General features: G+C 51.5%; 1 protein-coding gene across 1 annotated transcript in view; it reads left to right on the top strand.

Moving 5' to 3' along the window:
* NDUFA10 (NADH:ubiquinone oxidoreductase subunit A10) overlaps window positions 1-6,173 on the top strand; it is a 28,807-nt gene extending 22,634 nt beyond the window's left edge. The window contains exon 10 of the mRNA XM_027735059.2: window positions 5,770-6,173. Within this exon, the coding sequence (XP_027590860.1) occupies window positions 5,770-5,838 (69 nt within the window). The 3' untranslated portion in view covers window positions 5,839-6,173. The remainder of the gene's footprint in view (window positions 1-5,769) is intronic.
* The last annotated feature ends 8,351 nt before the right edge of the window (window positions 6,174-14,524 follow it).

The raw sequence follows: 14,524 nt of genomic DNA, 5'->3' as shown, positions 1-14,524 counted from the left end.
GCAGAGGTGCTGACCACGAGGCAAGGAAAGCTCGAGCTGCTCACAGACCTGGCTGCTGCTCTGAGGTGCATTCGGGCTCCTTCCATGGCAGCTGCACCAGCTCAGCTGCCTTGTCAAGCTTCAGCTTTATATCCTGCTCCTCATCCTCTTCCCTTCTGCCCCAGGGCCTGGCAGTGTGAGGCTGGCAGTCCCCTGCAGTGTTGCACAGCAGCAGGTGGAGAAGAGGCAACAGGTCAGAGGGGAGGAGAGTCCCACCCTCTTTCCCAAGGCTTTTTATTCCTCTTTTTTCCTAAGGAATGCAGCCTTAGGAGGGGAAACCCTTGTGTGCAATGCCTGCCATGCCTCCAGTTATTTAGCTTTTGAGTGATGGGAAGGTGAGCCTGCAACATGAGTCAGCTGTGTCTCACAACCCAAAAATAAGGGTATAAGAGTATGTGTTTGCAATGTGAGGGTCATAAGTAGCCCAAACATTTAGGGAAGATTTTCTCCAGGTTTGAGGTGGCCCAAGTGGCCTGTGAAGTGCAGCTCTGACTGTTTTTGGCAGCTGTGGTTGCAGGGGCTGAAGGTGGCAGCTGGCAGAAGGGGGTGTTAGGAAGTCCTTCAGCTCTCCCATCTCCTCGGAGAGTGCAGAGTCTCCTGCTTACACAAATCTCCCAAAAGAGCCACAGAAGAAATGCTTGAGCCTTCTGGAAGCTGGAGTCTGGATCAACAACAGGAACAACTCTTGCCTTTGCAGGAGCAGGGAGCTTAGGATATCTTTGTTCTCCATGTTTGTGATCGTTGCCATAGCTGCTGCTTTGATACAACCTTCTGTTTTCTCTCTCCTGCCATTTTTTTGCTTGGCTTGGTGAAGTTTTAGGTTTTTTTAGGATCAAGATCTCCTTTCCTAATTCTTCTTTTAAAGGAGGTGTTTGACAGCTGTAATGCCCAGCCCTGTCTGCTCTTGAATCCAGGAAGGAATGAGAACAGCCACACAATAAATTAGGAAAGGCTTAATTTAAGGGGTTTTTTTTCCTGTTTTATTTCTGCAAAAATATTTTTAGCCCTTTCTAAAGTAGCAGGATGTTGCCTGGCTAGGTATCAGTAAGGTCAGAAGAACCTGAGGAGTAACTAAGACCTGGGAATGACAGAGTTGTTCATGAAGGGTACCTGGAAAAAGGTGGGAATAGGCATGGGATCTATTTCTCTTCTCACCTTCCCACTTCTCCTCTGCTGTCACCAGTCCTGTACATATGGAAGGAGTGTGAGAGCAGCCCCTCTTCTGCTTTAGAAACGTGTAGCTCTCCACCCTGCTTCCCATGAAAAATATCCTGGGCAGTTGGCAGGGATATCTGTCCCAGATATGGGAGGCAAGGAACCTGAGAGACCTTGGGACTGTCTCAAATCTTGGTCTGGGTGGTTGTGTCTGTTTTATTTTAGGAGGTGGACTCTGCTGTCCCAGGCACTAGGTACTTGTGTAAATCAAAAGGACAATCAAATCTCACTGGCATTAAAATAATCCATTTCAACTTCATAGTCTCTCCCTGAGCCCCGTGAATGGAAACACTTTGTGTGGGAGCACATCCTCCCTTTCCCAGACCCCTCTTAATCCCATACCCATGGATGAATGTGATCCCAGGGGTAGACCTCTATTAAATTAAAATTAATTGAAATATAATTTAATAGAGGGGTAACATCTCCATGGATCTTAAACTGTGAAATAATGTCAGTTTGAGATGTTTAACTGTGCTGGTGTGACTTGGATACTGTTACTTGGCTTTTTCCTGCAGTAGATTTGCACTCTGTAGTGGATAACTGGTGCTCCTTATGGACACTTCTCTTTCCAAAGGATTTCCATTGTCTGTCTTTTTTAATGAGTGAATGAAGGGCAGGACAACATTCATGGAACAAGTTCAGCACACTGGAATTGTTTTAACCTCAATTCAGTAAAGCTCTTGAGTACCCTTGTTTCTTGGGCTGCAGGGAATGTTAACAGCATCAAGGGTTTTGTTTGAGTAAAGAATGGCAGGAGTGAGGCTGGAACACACGTCTCTGTGTGCCAGGCCTTTGGAAACCACCTCCTGCACACCTTGAATGTGTGTTTGGGGGGTTTTACACCCCCTCCCCTCCTTTAGCTGTTGCTCTGAGACACGGAACCATTGAGGCTGGAGAAGACCCTGAAGATCGAGTCCAGCTGTAAACCCAGCACTGCCAAGGCCACCACTGACCCCTGTCCTCAAGTGCCACAGCTGCAGGACTTCTAAATCCCTCCAGGGCTGGGGACTCCACCACTGCCCTGGGCAGCTGTGCCAGGGCTGGACAACCCTTTCAGTGAAGAAATTCTTCCTGATATCCAACCTAAACCTCTCCTGGCACAACTTGAGCCCATTTCCTCTTGTCACTGGGGAGAAGAGACTCCACCTGGCTACAACTTCCTTTTGGGTACTTGTGGAAAGCAATGGGGAGCCAAACCCTTCCAGAATCCAGCCAATATATGAAGCTCCATTTCCTGGGTTCTCTCAGATTTTAGCTGTGTGCCAACAACACTGACAAACCTCTGGAAGTCAGGATTTCTACTGGAAAAAGCAGTCATCTGCTAACAGCAGTGATGGAGGGGGCTATTATTGTGGTTGTTATAAACAGCCACTGAAGGATGAGGTTTGGATATTGATGAATGAGCCCGAGCTTGCAGAGTAATGACTCTGCTTTTAAGTGCTCTTTGATCAGTGCTGCTCAAAACAGGCTATTTATAGATCTCTTGGAGCTGCAGACCAGCCATTAGCACAAAGCAACACAGGAATAGAAGGCAAAATCCGTAATTCTTTTTGGTCCTGAAACACTGGAAAACAAGACAGGCTCTAAACAACTTTTTCAGGTTGTTAAAACTCTCCAGAGCTCTACCTGCACATGTCTGGGGTGGAATTATCCGGAGGAGCCAGATAACAAACAGCTGGCTGAAGCTGTTTGTTGCTACTCCACAGCCTCTACCACTTTACAGGGCTTTTCATCATGTTTATAGTTTTGACAGACACTTCTGTGGCAGGTTCTTAATTTAACTGATGAGAGGGTCTTGTTTTCATCTCTTTTCCTAATGCTCTTTAAAGCTGAGCAGCTCGATGCCTTCGAGCTTGGCCCTGCCTTTGGGTCCAGCTCATGTCATGGGTTTCATGCTCTGGGTGGTGGATTTTATCACATCCTTCTTCAGACAATCCTCGCTGCCAGCTCTTGGGTTCTGCTCAGTGTAATGCAGCAGGCCAAGGCTTCAGTCTCTGTCTTACTAATTCCCATGGAGTGGAAAAATCTGTTCCTTGGCAGTGACCTGGTGGGAGCTCAGCCTTATCTCCTGCTGCAGGGATGTGGGTGAGCTCTTGGGATTGTCTGGGGGGGTCTCTGTTATCACAGAATCATGGAATGGGTGGGGTTGGGAGGGACCTTCAAGCTCATCTCGTTCCCCCCCCTGCCATGGGCAGGGACACCTTCCACTAGCCCAGGTTGCCCCAAGCCCCGTCCAACCTGGCCTGGGATGCTTCCAGGAGATTTGTACTGGAAGAGAAGGTGAATATTCAATCCCTTTCTGTTCTCTCAGCTACTGGCAAGTTCCATAGAGCTTTTTCCTCTCTCTTTTCCATCATCTCTCCTCTGGGCTGGGCAGTCTGGCTGCAAACCCAGCAGCCTCAGGGCTGGCTGCCTGTTCCATCCCTGCCCTCGTGCTGGCCAAGCCTGGGAATTTCAACTGGGTGCAGTTTGGAGCACCAGCTTCACCAGAAGAGGCACATCCTACCACTTGCCTGGCATCCCCAGATCTTCCCTGGTGCTCTTACCCCTCCTCTTTGCAGTGGTCTGCAAAAACCTGCCTTGTTCCTGGGTCTGCAGCTTTCTTTACTGCAATCCCAGCTGTGAAACGGGGGATTCGAAGAGCCCATTTTTGGGAAGTCATCTGTGTCACTTGTGCACAGAACATCAGCTCACATCATCCTGCTTCCTAGGTAATGTGGGATTTGTTTACTCTGCCTTCTTCCCTTTTTTTGGCTATCTTGACAGGTTGGCTGTAACGTGTCTCCAAACTCCCCTGCCTTTGCCAAGGCCCACTGGGAAGGATGGAGTTATGGATGAATACTTATTATAACATTTGCTTTGATGTCTGGCATGTGTTTAAGCAAAGGCACACGGGGAATTTGTTTTGGACAATGAATTTGAGTTCTGTTGGGATTGATGTTGTAGCTTTTTTACAGAGGGCAGATTTACCCAGAAACAAAACTGTAAACTCCTGTCTTTTCCCAGAGATCTCCTGTTGCTTTAATAATCTAGTTATCTGGGAATCTCTTCAAGTATCAAAGGGCCAATTATGTGCTGCCTGGAGAGGAGCAGGGAGAGCTGTGTTTGTGTCACAGGCTGGCCACAGCAGGCCTGGTGTCCTCCCTGGCTCTCCGCTGGAGATCCGTGGGGCAGAGACAGTAATCAGGTATTTTCATCTCCCATCTCCTCTCTGCTCTGCAGGGGGAACTCTCAACAGGACTGTGTGGTTTCTGCTGATATTTAGACAAGACATTTAATTGAAAAACCTCAGAAAAGCTGATCACAAATGCTTGCAACAAGGCAGGGTGGGGAATGTCTCGGGAAGGAGGTAAAGTCTCCTGTTAGCCTGATTTTTAGGCAAAGAAGTGTCTTATTTTTTGACCTTCAAGTAAAAAAAACCCACAGCCCTCCACTTCCTCAAAACAACAGGCTTCATCTTTGATTAAATAGCTGTTTTTTGTGTCCTGAGTATAGATTTTTATTGAGACGGGGTCTTGCTTCTCTCTGCAGGGGCAGCTCTCTGCAACTGGATAGTCTTACTCTTCTTTTTTTGGAAAGGAAAAACCATCGGGATAGCTCAGGGGTCCTGAGTGAAACCAGTGTTTGTGTGGAGACAGACCAGATGATCTGTGCTTAATTTTTGCAAAGGCTGCCAGCAGATAGCTTATTTTTAAAGGAAGAGTTTTATTACAGCATCTTTGCTTGCTACAGACTTTCCCACAAAACTAATTTGCTTTTTTTTTATGGTGGTTTGCTTCTTGAGTCCAGTATTGGAGCTCAAAGATGAGCATTGTGTTCTGTCTCTTCTTCATTCCTGGAGGTAGGAATGCAGGTTCTGGAGATGGATTCTGCTTTTGGAGCTGGGATCTAACCATCTCTGGCGTTCCAGGTTGTGGTCAGTACTTACCAAAGGAAGCTGCTTCCACACCTGGTTGTTGCTTAGGTCTCAGGGTACCACTGAAATTTGGGTAGAGGGTTCAAGAAACTTTGGGTTTTTTCCACCAAATAATGGTTTCTGGCTTGGCTTATGAAGACAGGCAGATACTGCTTTTGCTTTAATGAAGTTAAGTTCAGCTCTTGAAGCCTAAATCTGCAATTCCATTAGAATGGTTTAATTTAACATCGTAATTAACTCGGTATCTCATGCATGAAGTATTTCATGTATTTAATAATGTGTGTGCCTATTTTGGAGTGAGGTTCTACTGATTGATTCAGTTCCTCTGCTACATGATACAGTGAGAGGAGTCATCTCTCTAGCTGGGGAGGAGTTGGATGAAACCAGGTGGGATATGCTGTAGAGATTACTGGCCTAATTTATTTATATATATATTATGGCATAGTGGGTTTTGTGGGTCCCCCCTTCAGCTGCACAGCTCAGGGGTGAGTTTCCTGTAAACGTTATTCTTATGATGTGAAGACACCTCTGGTGTTGTGCAGGTGCCTGGAGGCCCTTCAGCACTTTGTGTCTCTGACTGAGCTTTGTGCCTCCCGCAGCTCCCCGGGCGCAAGTACAGGCAGGGCTACAACGCCGACGTGGGGGACAAGTGGATCTGGCTGAAGTGACACCCCCGGCCACGAGGGGCCACGGGACTCGAGTGAAGAGGAGCCGAGCTCAGGGCACCTGCTCCACACCAGCACGAAGACAACGCCGCTCAAATCCCCGTCCAGCTGAAGGGAATCGTCTCCCAGAAGGAAAACCACTTTATCCTGGTTTGTTTTTTCTCCCTGATCAACTCAGGACTTCGGATGTTGGATAGCAAAGTGATCTGGGGCAGGCTTAAGATCAGAGCTGAGCTTTCTCTTCCTCAGGACTGTGGCGCATTATTATACAGGATTATTGTTGTTCTGCTGAATCAAGAGAAATTAAACCTGTATCCTCCTGGCTCTTGTAAAGTTAATTTCTTGCTCTGTCATGCGTGGTGTTTTATTGGGTTCATTAGGAACAACATCTGCTGAAAGGCACTTGCTGGACCCCAGCAAAGCTCACTGAGAGATGGAGAGAAGTGAGCTCAATTTACACAGCAAAATGTCTGTGCTTAAAAGTGTAAAAAAAAAAATTCAAAATAATTGCCAGTGGTTGTTTTCAGCTTCTCCCCTTTGATTCCGCTGTAGAGCAAAATGTTTGCTGGGTATAAAAGACAAATGTAATTATTATTTTTGCAAGTCCCTGAAAGTCCAAGCTGGAGGGGTTTTCTTTAGAGAAATGATTCATTTGGTGTTAGTTAGTCACAGAAATGAGGCACCTTGGCACTGGTTCAAGCAACGCTCTCCACATTTAGGCTGCAGTTAATTTTGCAAGGGGCTAACTGCTTTCCAGCAAGGGGCTAACTGCTTCAGTCACCCAGGAATAAATTCCAGGCATCCCAGAATTTAGGGCAGTGCCTTGGAATTAAGCAGCCAAGTCATGCTCATGCCCCTTCCCATATCAAAACCAGTATGGAGAGAGTCCTTTAACAAGAGCCTTGGGGGCCTGGTTTTAGATACTGAGATGAATGAGCAGTGGGATAGAAATGTGGCTCTTTTTGCTGATCCTGTAGCTGTTTGTTTCCATGTTTTATGGCTTATCCCATGCCCTCCTCCAGGAAGGGGTACCCTAATCCCCGAGGACTGCCAGCCTGTACTGCTGTTCTCTTCTCCTGCACGGTGTGATCACGAGCCCAGAGCTCCATCTCCCAGCACTGAGGAGTGTGGAGATGAAAGGAACACCTGCTGTGGTTTTAGGATCCCTCTGGAGTCATCCAGCTCTGTTTGTCCAGGTGTCCTTCTCAGCATTGCTGCTTTCTCCAGGTGCTGGAATCCACTTGGCATTGTGTGTTCAGCCTGATGTCAGATCTCCTGGAAAGGTGTTTGGTGCTGTGAGGGGAAGCTGTTGTGTTCACTCCAGCGGGGTGCAGAGCAGATTCCAGAGCCTTCCCTGCCTGTTCCAGCAACACCCTGAGAGCTGAGCTGAGCTTTGGATGTAAAAGACTTTTAATTCCAGTCAGGAAAAGCAGTGATGGCTTGTATGGCAAGCAGTGTGGTATGACAGAATGCTTCTTGAGCATGGTTTTTTTTTTTTTTTTGTATTTTATTCAGGTTTTAACTCTGCTTTAAAAGTAAAACTGTTTACACCCTGAATCTGTGAAGGAAATAACTTTCTCTCCCCTTGCTGTAGGAAGGAGTGCTAGCTGTGTTTTTCTCTTCCCTCCTTCCCACTCCAAGAAGTCAAAAAAACATCTCTTAGCAAACCAGCTGTAAAGATTTTGTGTTTTGGAGGCTGTGCTGTGCCAGTTGGATGAATCCCTTTCCAGTTCTTACTTAGATTGGAAAAGATAACACGGCTCAAGTCCTCTCCGTGCGTCCGCGTAGGTGCACGTGTGATACCATCTGCAGTCTGTCCTCTTATCCCAAATTCCCACTGCCAGTGTTAATGCGTGGGGAAGTTTGCCTGCCATGTCCCATGCTCGGTTCTGCCTGCTTTGCCAAGGCAGATTCCTTGGGAAAGGGCACATTTATGGGCAGAATCAGCAGCTTTCCCAGTGGCTGCAGTTGGTCGGTCCAATAGTTCAGCAACAAACTGCCCCTTGGGTTCACTTTTTGGTGGCACAGGAGGTGGGTGGGGATGGTGCTGCCACCAAAACAAAGGCTTGCTGTGCTGCAGCCTCGGATGAGGAGGTGAAGCCCCTCAGCCTCAGGAACCCATGATTTCGTGCCAGTACCTGTCCCACTCAAACAACTCAGCTTATGGCCTTTCAGCTTTGGTCTCATCACCACCCTGTCTGGTTCTTTTTGCTGTGGCTGACTGGAGCATGTCTGTGCTCTCCCAGTATGGCCATTAACAGCTTCCTCCTCAGCCAGGGCACAGCTGGGACCATCCAGGGTGTGCCAGGGGCAGCCTCTCCACTGAACATACGTGTGGGTGGCCCCTGGCCTGTCCCTGCCCACCCTGTGCTCCTCAGCAGTGACATCTGGCCCAGGGCTGCAGTTACGAGATCCCATTTCTTCTTCCCTTTCCTCCTTCAAGGTGAAACTTTGATGTTTTAATCATGGAATCCCAGAATGGGTTGGGTTGGGAGGGACTTTAAAGCCCATCTTGTTCCACCCCTTGCCGTGGGCAGGGACACCTTCCACCAGCTCAGGTTGCTCCAAGCCCCATCCAGCCTGGCCTTGGACACTTCCAGGGATGGGGCAGCACCATAATGGCAGTGAGGTTAGGATATATTATCTGTGCTGCTTCAGTTGTGCTGTGCCCCCACCACAGGCAGAGGTTGGAATGAATCCCTTCTGTGGAAGAGCTTGCTGAACAAGCTCAATTTAGGTGCACAACACATTCCAGCTGGCTCCCAGTGCTGTTTGCAAAAGACTGGGCAAAATGAATCATTTGTGCAGTAGTGAGTAGAAGCAACCAGAGCAGAGAGTAGCTGGGATGGCACCTGATGGGCTGCTCCCCAAAAAATGTGCCTGTGCAGGTTTAGTGTGAGCTGAGCATTTATGGAGAACCCCAAAAGCCATCTGCATTCAGGGATGTCTTGGAGGAAAAGAAGGTCCAAAGATCAAGGAAAAGGATGGACTCTCCTCCGTGGTATGGCTTTCTGTTGACTTGCGTTTGTGGAAATGACAGGAGATGGCATCATGAGGGTGGGGAGGCCCTGGCACGGGTTGCCCAGAGAAGCTGTGGCTGCCCCATCCCTGGGAGTGTCCAAGGCCAGGTTAGACGGGGCTTGGAGCAACCTGGGATAGTGGAAGGTGTCCCTGCCCGTGGCAGGGCGGGTTGGACTAGATGAACTTTAAAGGTCCCTCCCAACTCAAACCATCCCATGATTCCATGATCCTGGGCAAAGCTCCATGGGAGTGTGTGGCCCTGGGAGCTCCCATCCATGCTGGTCAACACTGAGCCCATCTGACAGCATTGCTTCCCATGGCCCTGCTTAGCTGTAATTCCTGAGCATCACAGGTGGCAGGATGCCATGGAACTTGCAGGTTCTACTCCTGTTCCCAGCTTTAAGTCTTTTTTTTTCTTTTTTTGCCAAATACGTGTTCACAGCGAGATCAAAACGAGCGCGGTGCCTCCCGGTGCCAGGTAGTTCCTCGGCAGGTGCTGGAGCCCAGCCTTGCTCCTGCTATCTGATGGGACCACTCCTGCTGTGTTCTCCACCCTTCCAAACAAAAACTACAGCTACAAACGGTACTTAAATCCTGAGAAAGCCTTGTCTCAATTAGCTCCGTGCTGAGTCTCTTCAAAGACAGCCGCGATTGGAACACGCGGCGGCCGCTGCGGTTCTCTCCGGGAGAGGCAGACACCACACCTCATTCCTCCACCTGCTCCTGGATCGGGGAGCATGGCCTGCAGACACAATCCCAGACAGCGGTGCTGCACAGGGATAAAGGCACATGGGCTGCTGCGCCTCCAGATGGGTGTTCCCAGCCCTCACCCGTGTCTCCGCACCGAGGTGTGAGGTGGAGAAACGTGAGTGTGTGGCCAGGGAAGGGTTGCTGGTGGATCTGGTTGGGTGAGGACTTGCTGGCGTTCCAAACAGGAGAGCGTGTCTCCCTGCTGGGGGCTAAGAGTTGTGGCAGAGCAATGGTTTCGGTTTTCTGGGTTCCTGGTCCTTCCCTCCAGCAGGCGTTGTCCTCTCGCTGCTCACGTGGCTCTGGCAGAAGGTGGGAACCCATCTTCTCTGGGTGTTTTGGGAGACAAGGTTGGTTGATGTCATCCTGTAAAGAGATGAGGGTGTCACAAATTGGGGTGGGACTTGGCAATGGGACAGAGGCTCCATTTGCTTCTTTTTGAGTTCTGGTTTCTCTGCTTACAGGAGAGACCCAATGCTGAAGCAGGAAGCAACCTGATGAAATCTTCTGCTTTTGTCTTTGGATATGGGTAAAAATCAGGCTCCTGTTGTCCTCAGTGGCCAGCTGAGGCAGTCCTGGAAGCCAGGCTGACGTGGGCAGGGGCTGTACCTTCAGTGAGGAAGGGAAACCAAAGCCACTGTGGAATCTGAGAGGTCTCAGATCCCCTCTTGGCTTCTCCATGGGGGTGTTTGTTCTGAGCAAAGAGAACCCTGCAGAGAGGTGAGGGGCTCAACTAGAGTGAGGCATCAAAGCTGCTCTCTTTTGCTGCTCCTGGTCACAGTCTGGGTTGTGCTGGGTTGTAAGCTGGTGATCCAGGCAGGACCAGGGGTATGAGCAGGCCTTTCTGGATGGCATTTGTGACTTTGTCCAGCACATTCATTGAAGAGATGGGACCCTTGCTGCTTCCAGCAGTTCTCCAGGATGGACCATGGAAGGTGGGTGCCGTGTCGCTCTCCAGGTGGTGATGGAGAGCAGGGGGGTGGAAGGCTGTGTCCAGTTCTGTGGCTGTGGCACAGTGCATCCGTCCCTGCCCAGCTGGTCCTGTGCTTTCGTGGCACAACCGCCCCCCTTCCTCCCAGCCACATCCGTTTCTGGAGTCCCCGTGGATCTGGTTTTCCCTGGGTGTCTGTCTGCATGCAGCCTTTTGGCCAGGAGGTGTGTTTAACTGGACCACACATCCGCTTCCCGGAGAGCTCAGTGCCCCCTGCTCTGCTGGCAGGAGCCTTTACGAGCCGCGGGGGCAGCGGAGGGAAAACGCCCCTGAGAGCCAATAAACCTCGTTCCCCGTGTGCCCAGGCAGGAGCGGGCTGGGACAGCCTGGCGCTGCTGTTCCCTGGCGCTGCTGTTCCCTGGCACAGCTCCCGCTTGGATTGGTGCTGGTTTGTGTTACAGCGCCGGGGTCATCCCGACCGGATCATCTCTGCCGGTGCAGGGGAGCTGCGCGAAAGCATCTGCACCTCCCGCAGAGCCTCCGTCGTGCTGGGTTCCAGCAGGACGCTCGGGGCTTTCCCGGCACATCCCATTAGGTGGCAATGCAGCCTGTGCCTCGGAGCAGCCCCGCGGGATGACGGCAGCCAGAAACGGCTTCAGGCCCCGTGGGGAAAGAAGGCTTCGGTGGCCAAGGCTCCTGGGTATGTGGAAAAGGCTCTCAAATCTGTGCTTTTAACTCTATTTCGGACCCTGGGATTCCCGTGCCCCTGGCTCTGAGGTGCCCTGTAGCACGTGGTAGCTGTGGCCATCCCTGGGCCACGCAGGTTCTCTTTGCAAGTGCTTTGGCCTCTGTGTCCACGCTGGTGTTCCCTGTTTGCCTTATTCCATGTCGTTTCCAAGGCAGAGAAAGCACCCAAGTGGCATCGGGGCAAGAGGGGCACTGAGCATCTTCTCTGGGCAGCTCCTGTTCCTCTGCCTGCCTTACAGACCATCTCAGGCTCCTGCTCTCCATCCTCTCAGCAGACTTTCCCAGGCCTACAGAGGACAGAGGAGACACCTGCAATGCCCTTGGCCTCAAGCTCTTGCTCAAGAAATGTGTGAGTAAAGAGCTCACCTGGCCGAGTGCTGGCCTGCAGCCAGGGGACTTCCCAGGATGACCACTGGGCCAGACAGCAGGATTGCTCATGGACCTCAGCATCACCTGTGGGAGTGCCCTGTGCGCTGGTGGAGAGGAGATGCCTGAATTTCAAACAGGAGTTGAGGTGAAAGCACAGGGCTGGAGGCTCCGTGGGTCCCCCAGCAGGGATTAGGGGAGCACTGGACACTCCTCCCAGTCCCCACTGTGCGTGCTGGGTGCCCCCACGGGCAGCCCTGTGCTCCGTCCCCCCTTCTCCTGGGCTCCAGTGGGTCGTGCATCCCATGACCTGCCTCTCCCATGTGTAACTGGGATGTTATCTGGAGATTGGAAAGCACTCGGGTCCAGCCCTCGGAGCAGAGCAGCGTTAATGGCAGCCCAGCCGAGGGGAATGAAGTAATATTAAAGTGTGATATTTCATTGCTCTGTAATTAACTTCAGCTGCTTTCAAGCTGCAACAAATTACCCTCAAAGCCCATTTTTGTACCGAGGAGAACTTTGAACTGCGTTACCAGCCCTGGTGTCTGGGAGGGAGCGGGGAGGCTGCTCCTGCTGTCTGTGGCTGCAGCTCCGTGTGTGGTTTGGGATGCAGTGGTGTGGCCCAAACCAGCCCCAGGCCGGGTGTGCCCAAACAAAGGCAGAGGTTGTGTGTTGGGGCTGGAATTAACCCCTGCAAGGGAGAGCCCCAGGGGTGGGAAACTACCACAGCGTCTCAGGAGAGCCTTCAGCTCCACCCTGCTTGTCTTTTCTGCTGGGAGCTATCCTGGGGCACCCCCTGGGATTGCTGCAGCCAGAGGCGGGTGTGCCCCGCGTGGTGCCTCAAAGGCTTTGGGTACATGTGACCATTCCCGGGGCTTCCAAAATGCTGTGTGCAAGTTAATGCAGGGCCTGAAACTTCAACCAGCTTGTTGGAGAGAAAATTCAGCTGAGCTGCATGTTAGAAGCCAGCTGGCTGGTTCAGCAAAGACCTGGGGATCCCATCATTTTCGGGAGCCACTGACGCCCTTGAGTGGCGCAAAACACAGCTCTGCGTTTCCCAGCAGGACCCCTCCTGCTTCAGCTCCCTAAATACTTGGAGAATGCACTTAGCACTTGTTTGCATTTACTTTGCATCTTCTCTCTCCAGCAGGAGCCATGGAGCTGGTCCCATGCAGCCCAGGCCTGGGAACGTGGCCCAGGCTCCTGCCACACGCCCGATGGCGCTGCGGGATTTCCAGGCACAGGGGCTGCCTGGGCTGGTGGTGCCAAGCCCTCCTCATCCTGGAGAAGCTGCTCTGGAAGAGCAGGACTGCAGCAGCTTGTCTGGGATGCCTCAACCAGGGGCAGCTTAATTACCCTTGATAAATTCATGAGATCATAAAACCAAAGGAAGATGGGAAGTGTTCCTGCTCAGCCCTCGTTGCCGATGGGATGCAAGGCAGGCACACTTGGAACTGGTCTGAGCGGATTAAGCTCAGCATCCAGAGGAACTGCAGAGACAACATGTGCTCTGAAGAGGTGGGGAGCAATCTTCCCAGCTCTGCAGTGTTATCCAGGGATGTGCTCTTCCCTTTGGAGACCTCCAGGGCAGCTGGGGGCTGGGGAGCTGTGGCACAGGTCCCACATGTTTGCCATGTGGGTCCCTTGCCCATCCCTGGGGGAGCTGAGTCACCCTGGTCTCCGAGGAGAGGTCTCAGCATTCTCCCATGTCCTGGGGAAGGGCTGGCTGTCCCCTTGGATGTGCTTGGGAGAGGAGGAGGGAACTGTGGCTGGTCTGGACCTCTCTGCCCCTCTTCATGTGCCACCAAGGGGGTGGTCAGAGGAGTTTGAAGAGCTGCTCTGTTTCTCTGGATGATGTTGGGGGATGAAAATCCCTGATCTGGATGTGTTAGAGAGGCAAGCAGACCTTCTACCCAAATTCCCAGGGAGAAAGCCAGCAGCCCAGATTCCATTGTGCCACCCTGCTCCTGCCTGGGATGGCTCAGTCCCAGCCTGGGGCCCCAGCAGCCCTGTTCCACCAGCTGCAGTGGGGTTCCAACCCCTGGGCGTGGCATAGGAGGGGTCACAAGGAGCCTGATCCATGGGCAAGAGACTTAAAAAAAGAGAGGGAAGCTTCCACCTCTGTTTCCTGCCGTGCTGGTGGAGCAGTGCTGGAGCACAGCCTGGTGCCTCGGGCAGGAGATGTGAAGCAGTGACACATGGCTTAGCTTTAATTACCCTTAATTACCCAAACCCATCCACCTGGGTCAAAATCTGGGGCAGGTGCATCCCAGTGGGACAAAGGAACAGGGAGACTGGGCAGTGCCCTGATGGAGCTGCCCTTCCCAGGAAAGCCATGTGGTTTGGATCCCGCTGGGAGTGCTGCAGCCCCAGCCTTATCACCTTCACTAGGCCAAGTGGAGCGAGTTAATGATGGGATTCATCACAAAGCAATCCAAGGGGCTGCAGTGGATCCAAGTGCTTTCCATTCGGTGATGCACATCCAAACCTTAATGGAAGCTGACAGCCTGACCCTGGGACCGTGCTCTGGCCAAATACAATCAGCCTGATAGTTCCCTGGAGAAAGCAGCCATGGCTTTAATGTGTCTTCTCAAAACATTTGTCTCACCAGCTTAAAAGGAGAAGCCCAACCTGCAGAGGTGCAGAGCTGGGCTTGTCTGACCTCCCCTCTCTTCCCCAGCTCTGCAGCCCACGGTGGTGCAGCTTGGAAAGCCTCAGCCTGGGAATGTGCTGGAATGGCTCAATCCAGCAAGGAAAGCTCCACCAGCATCCCCAGTCCTCTCCAGGCTGTGCTCTCAAGTCGGCATCGCTGGTACCCAAGGGAAGAATTAACATACTGTGAGTACTAATTAACATACTGTGAGTACTGGAAAAGCT

The sequence above is a fragment of the Pipra filicauda genome, unplaced genomic scaffold (assembly GCF_003945595.2).
Source record: "Pipra filicauda isolate LSUMZ 115617 unplaced genomic scaffold, ASM394559v2 scaffold282_size1924045_pilon, whole genome shotgun sequence".
NCBI classification, from domain to species: Eukaryota; Metazoa; Chordata; class Aves; order Passeriformes; family Pipridae; genus Pipra; species Pipra filicauda.
This window is presented reverse-complemented; position numbering and strand designations above follow the sequence as displayed.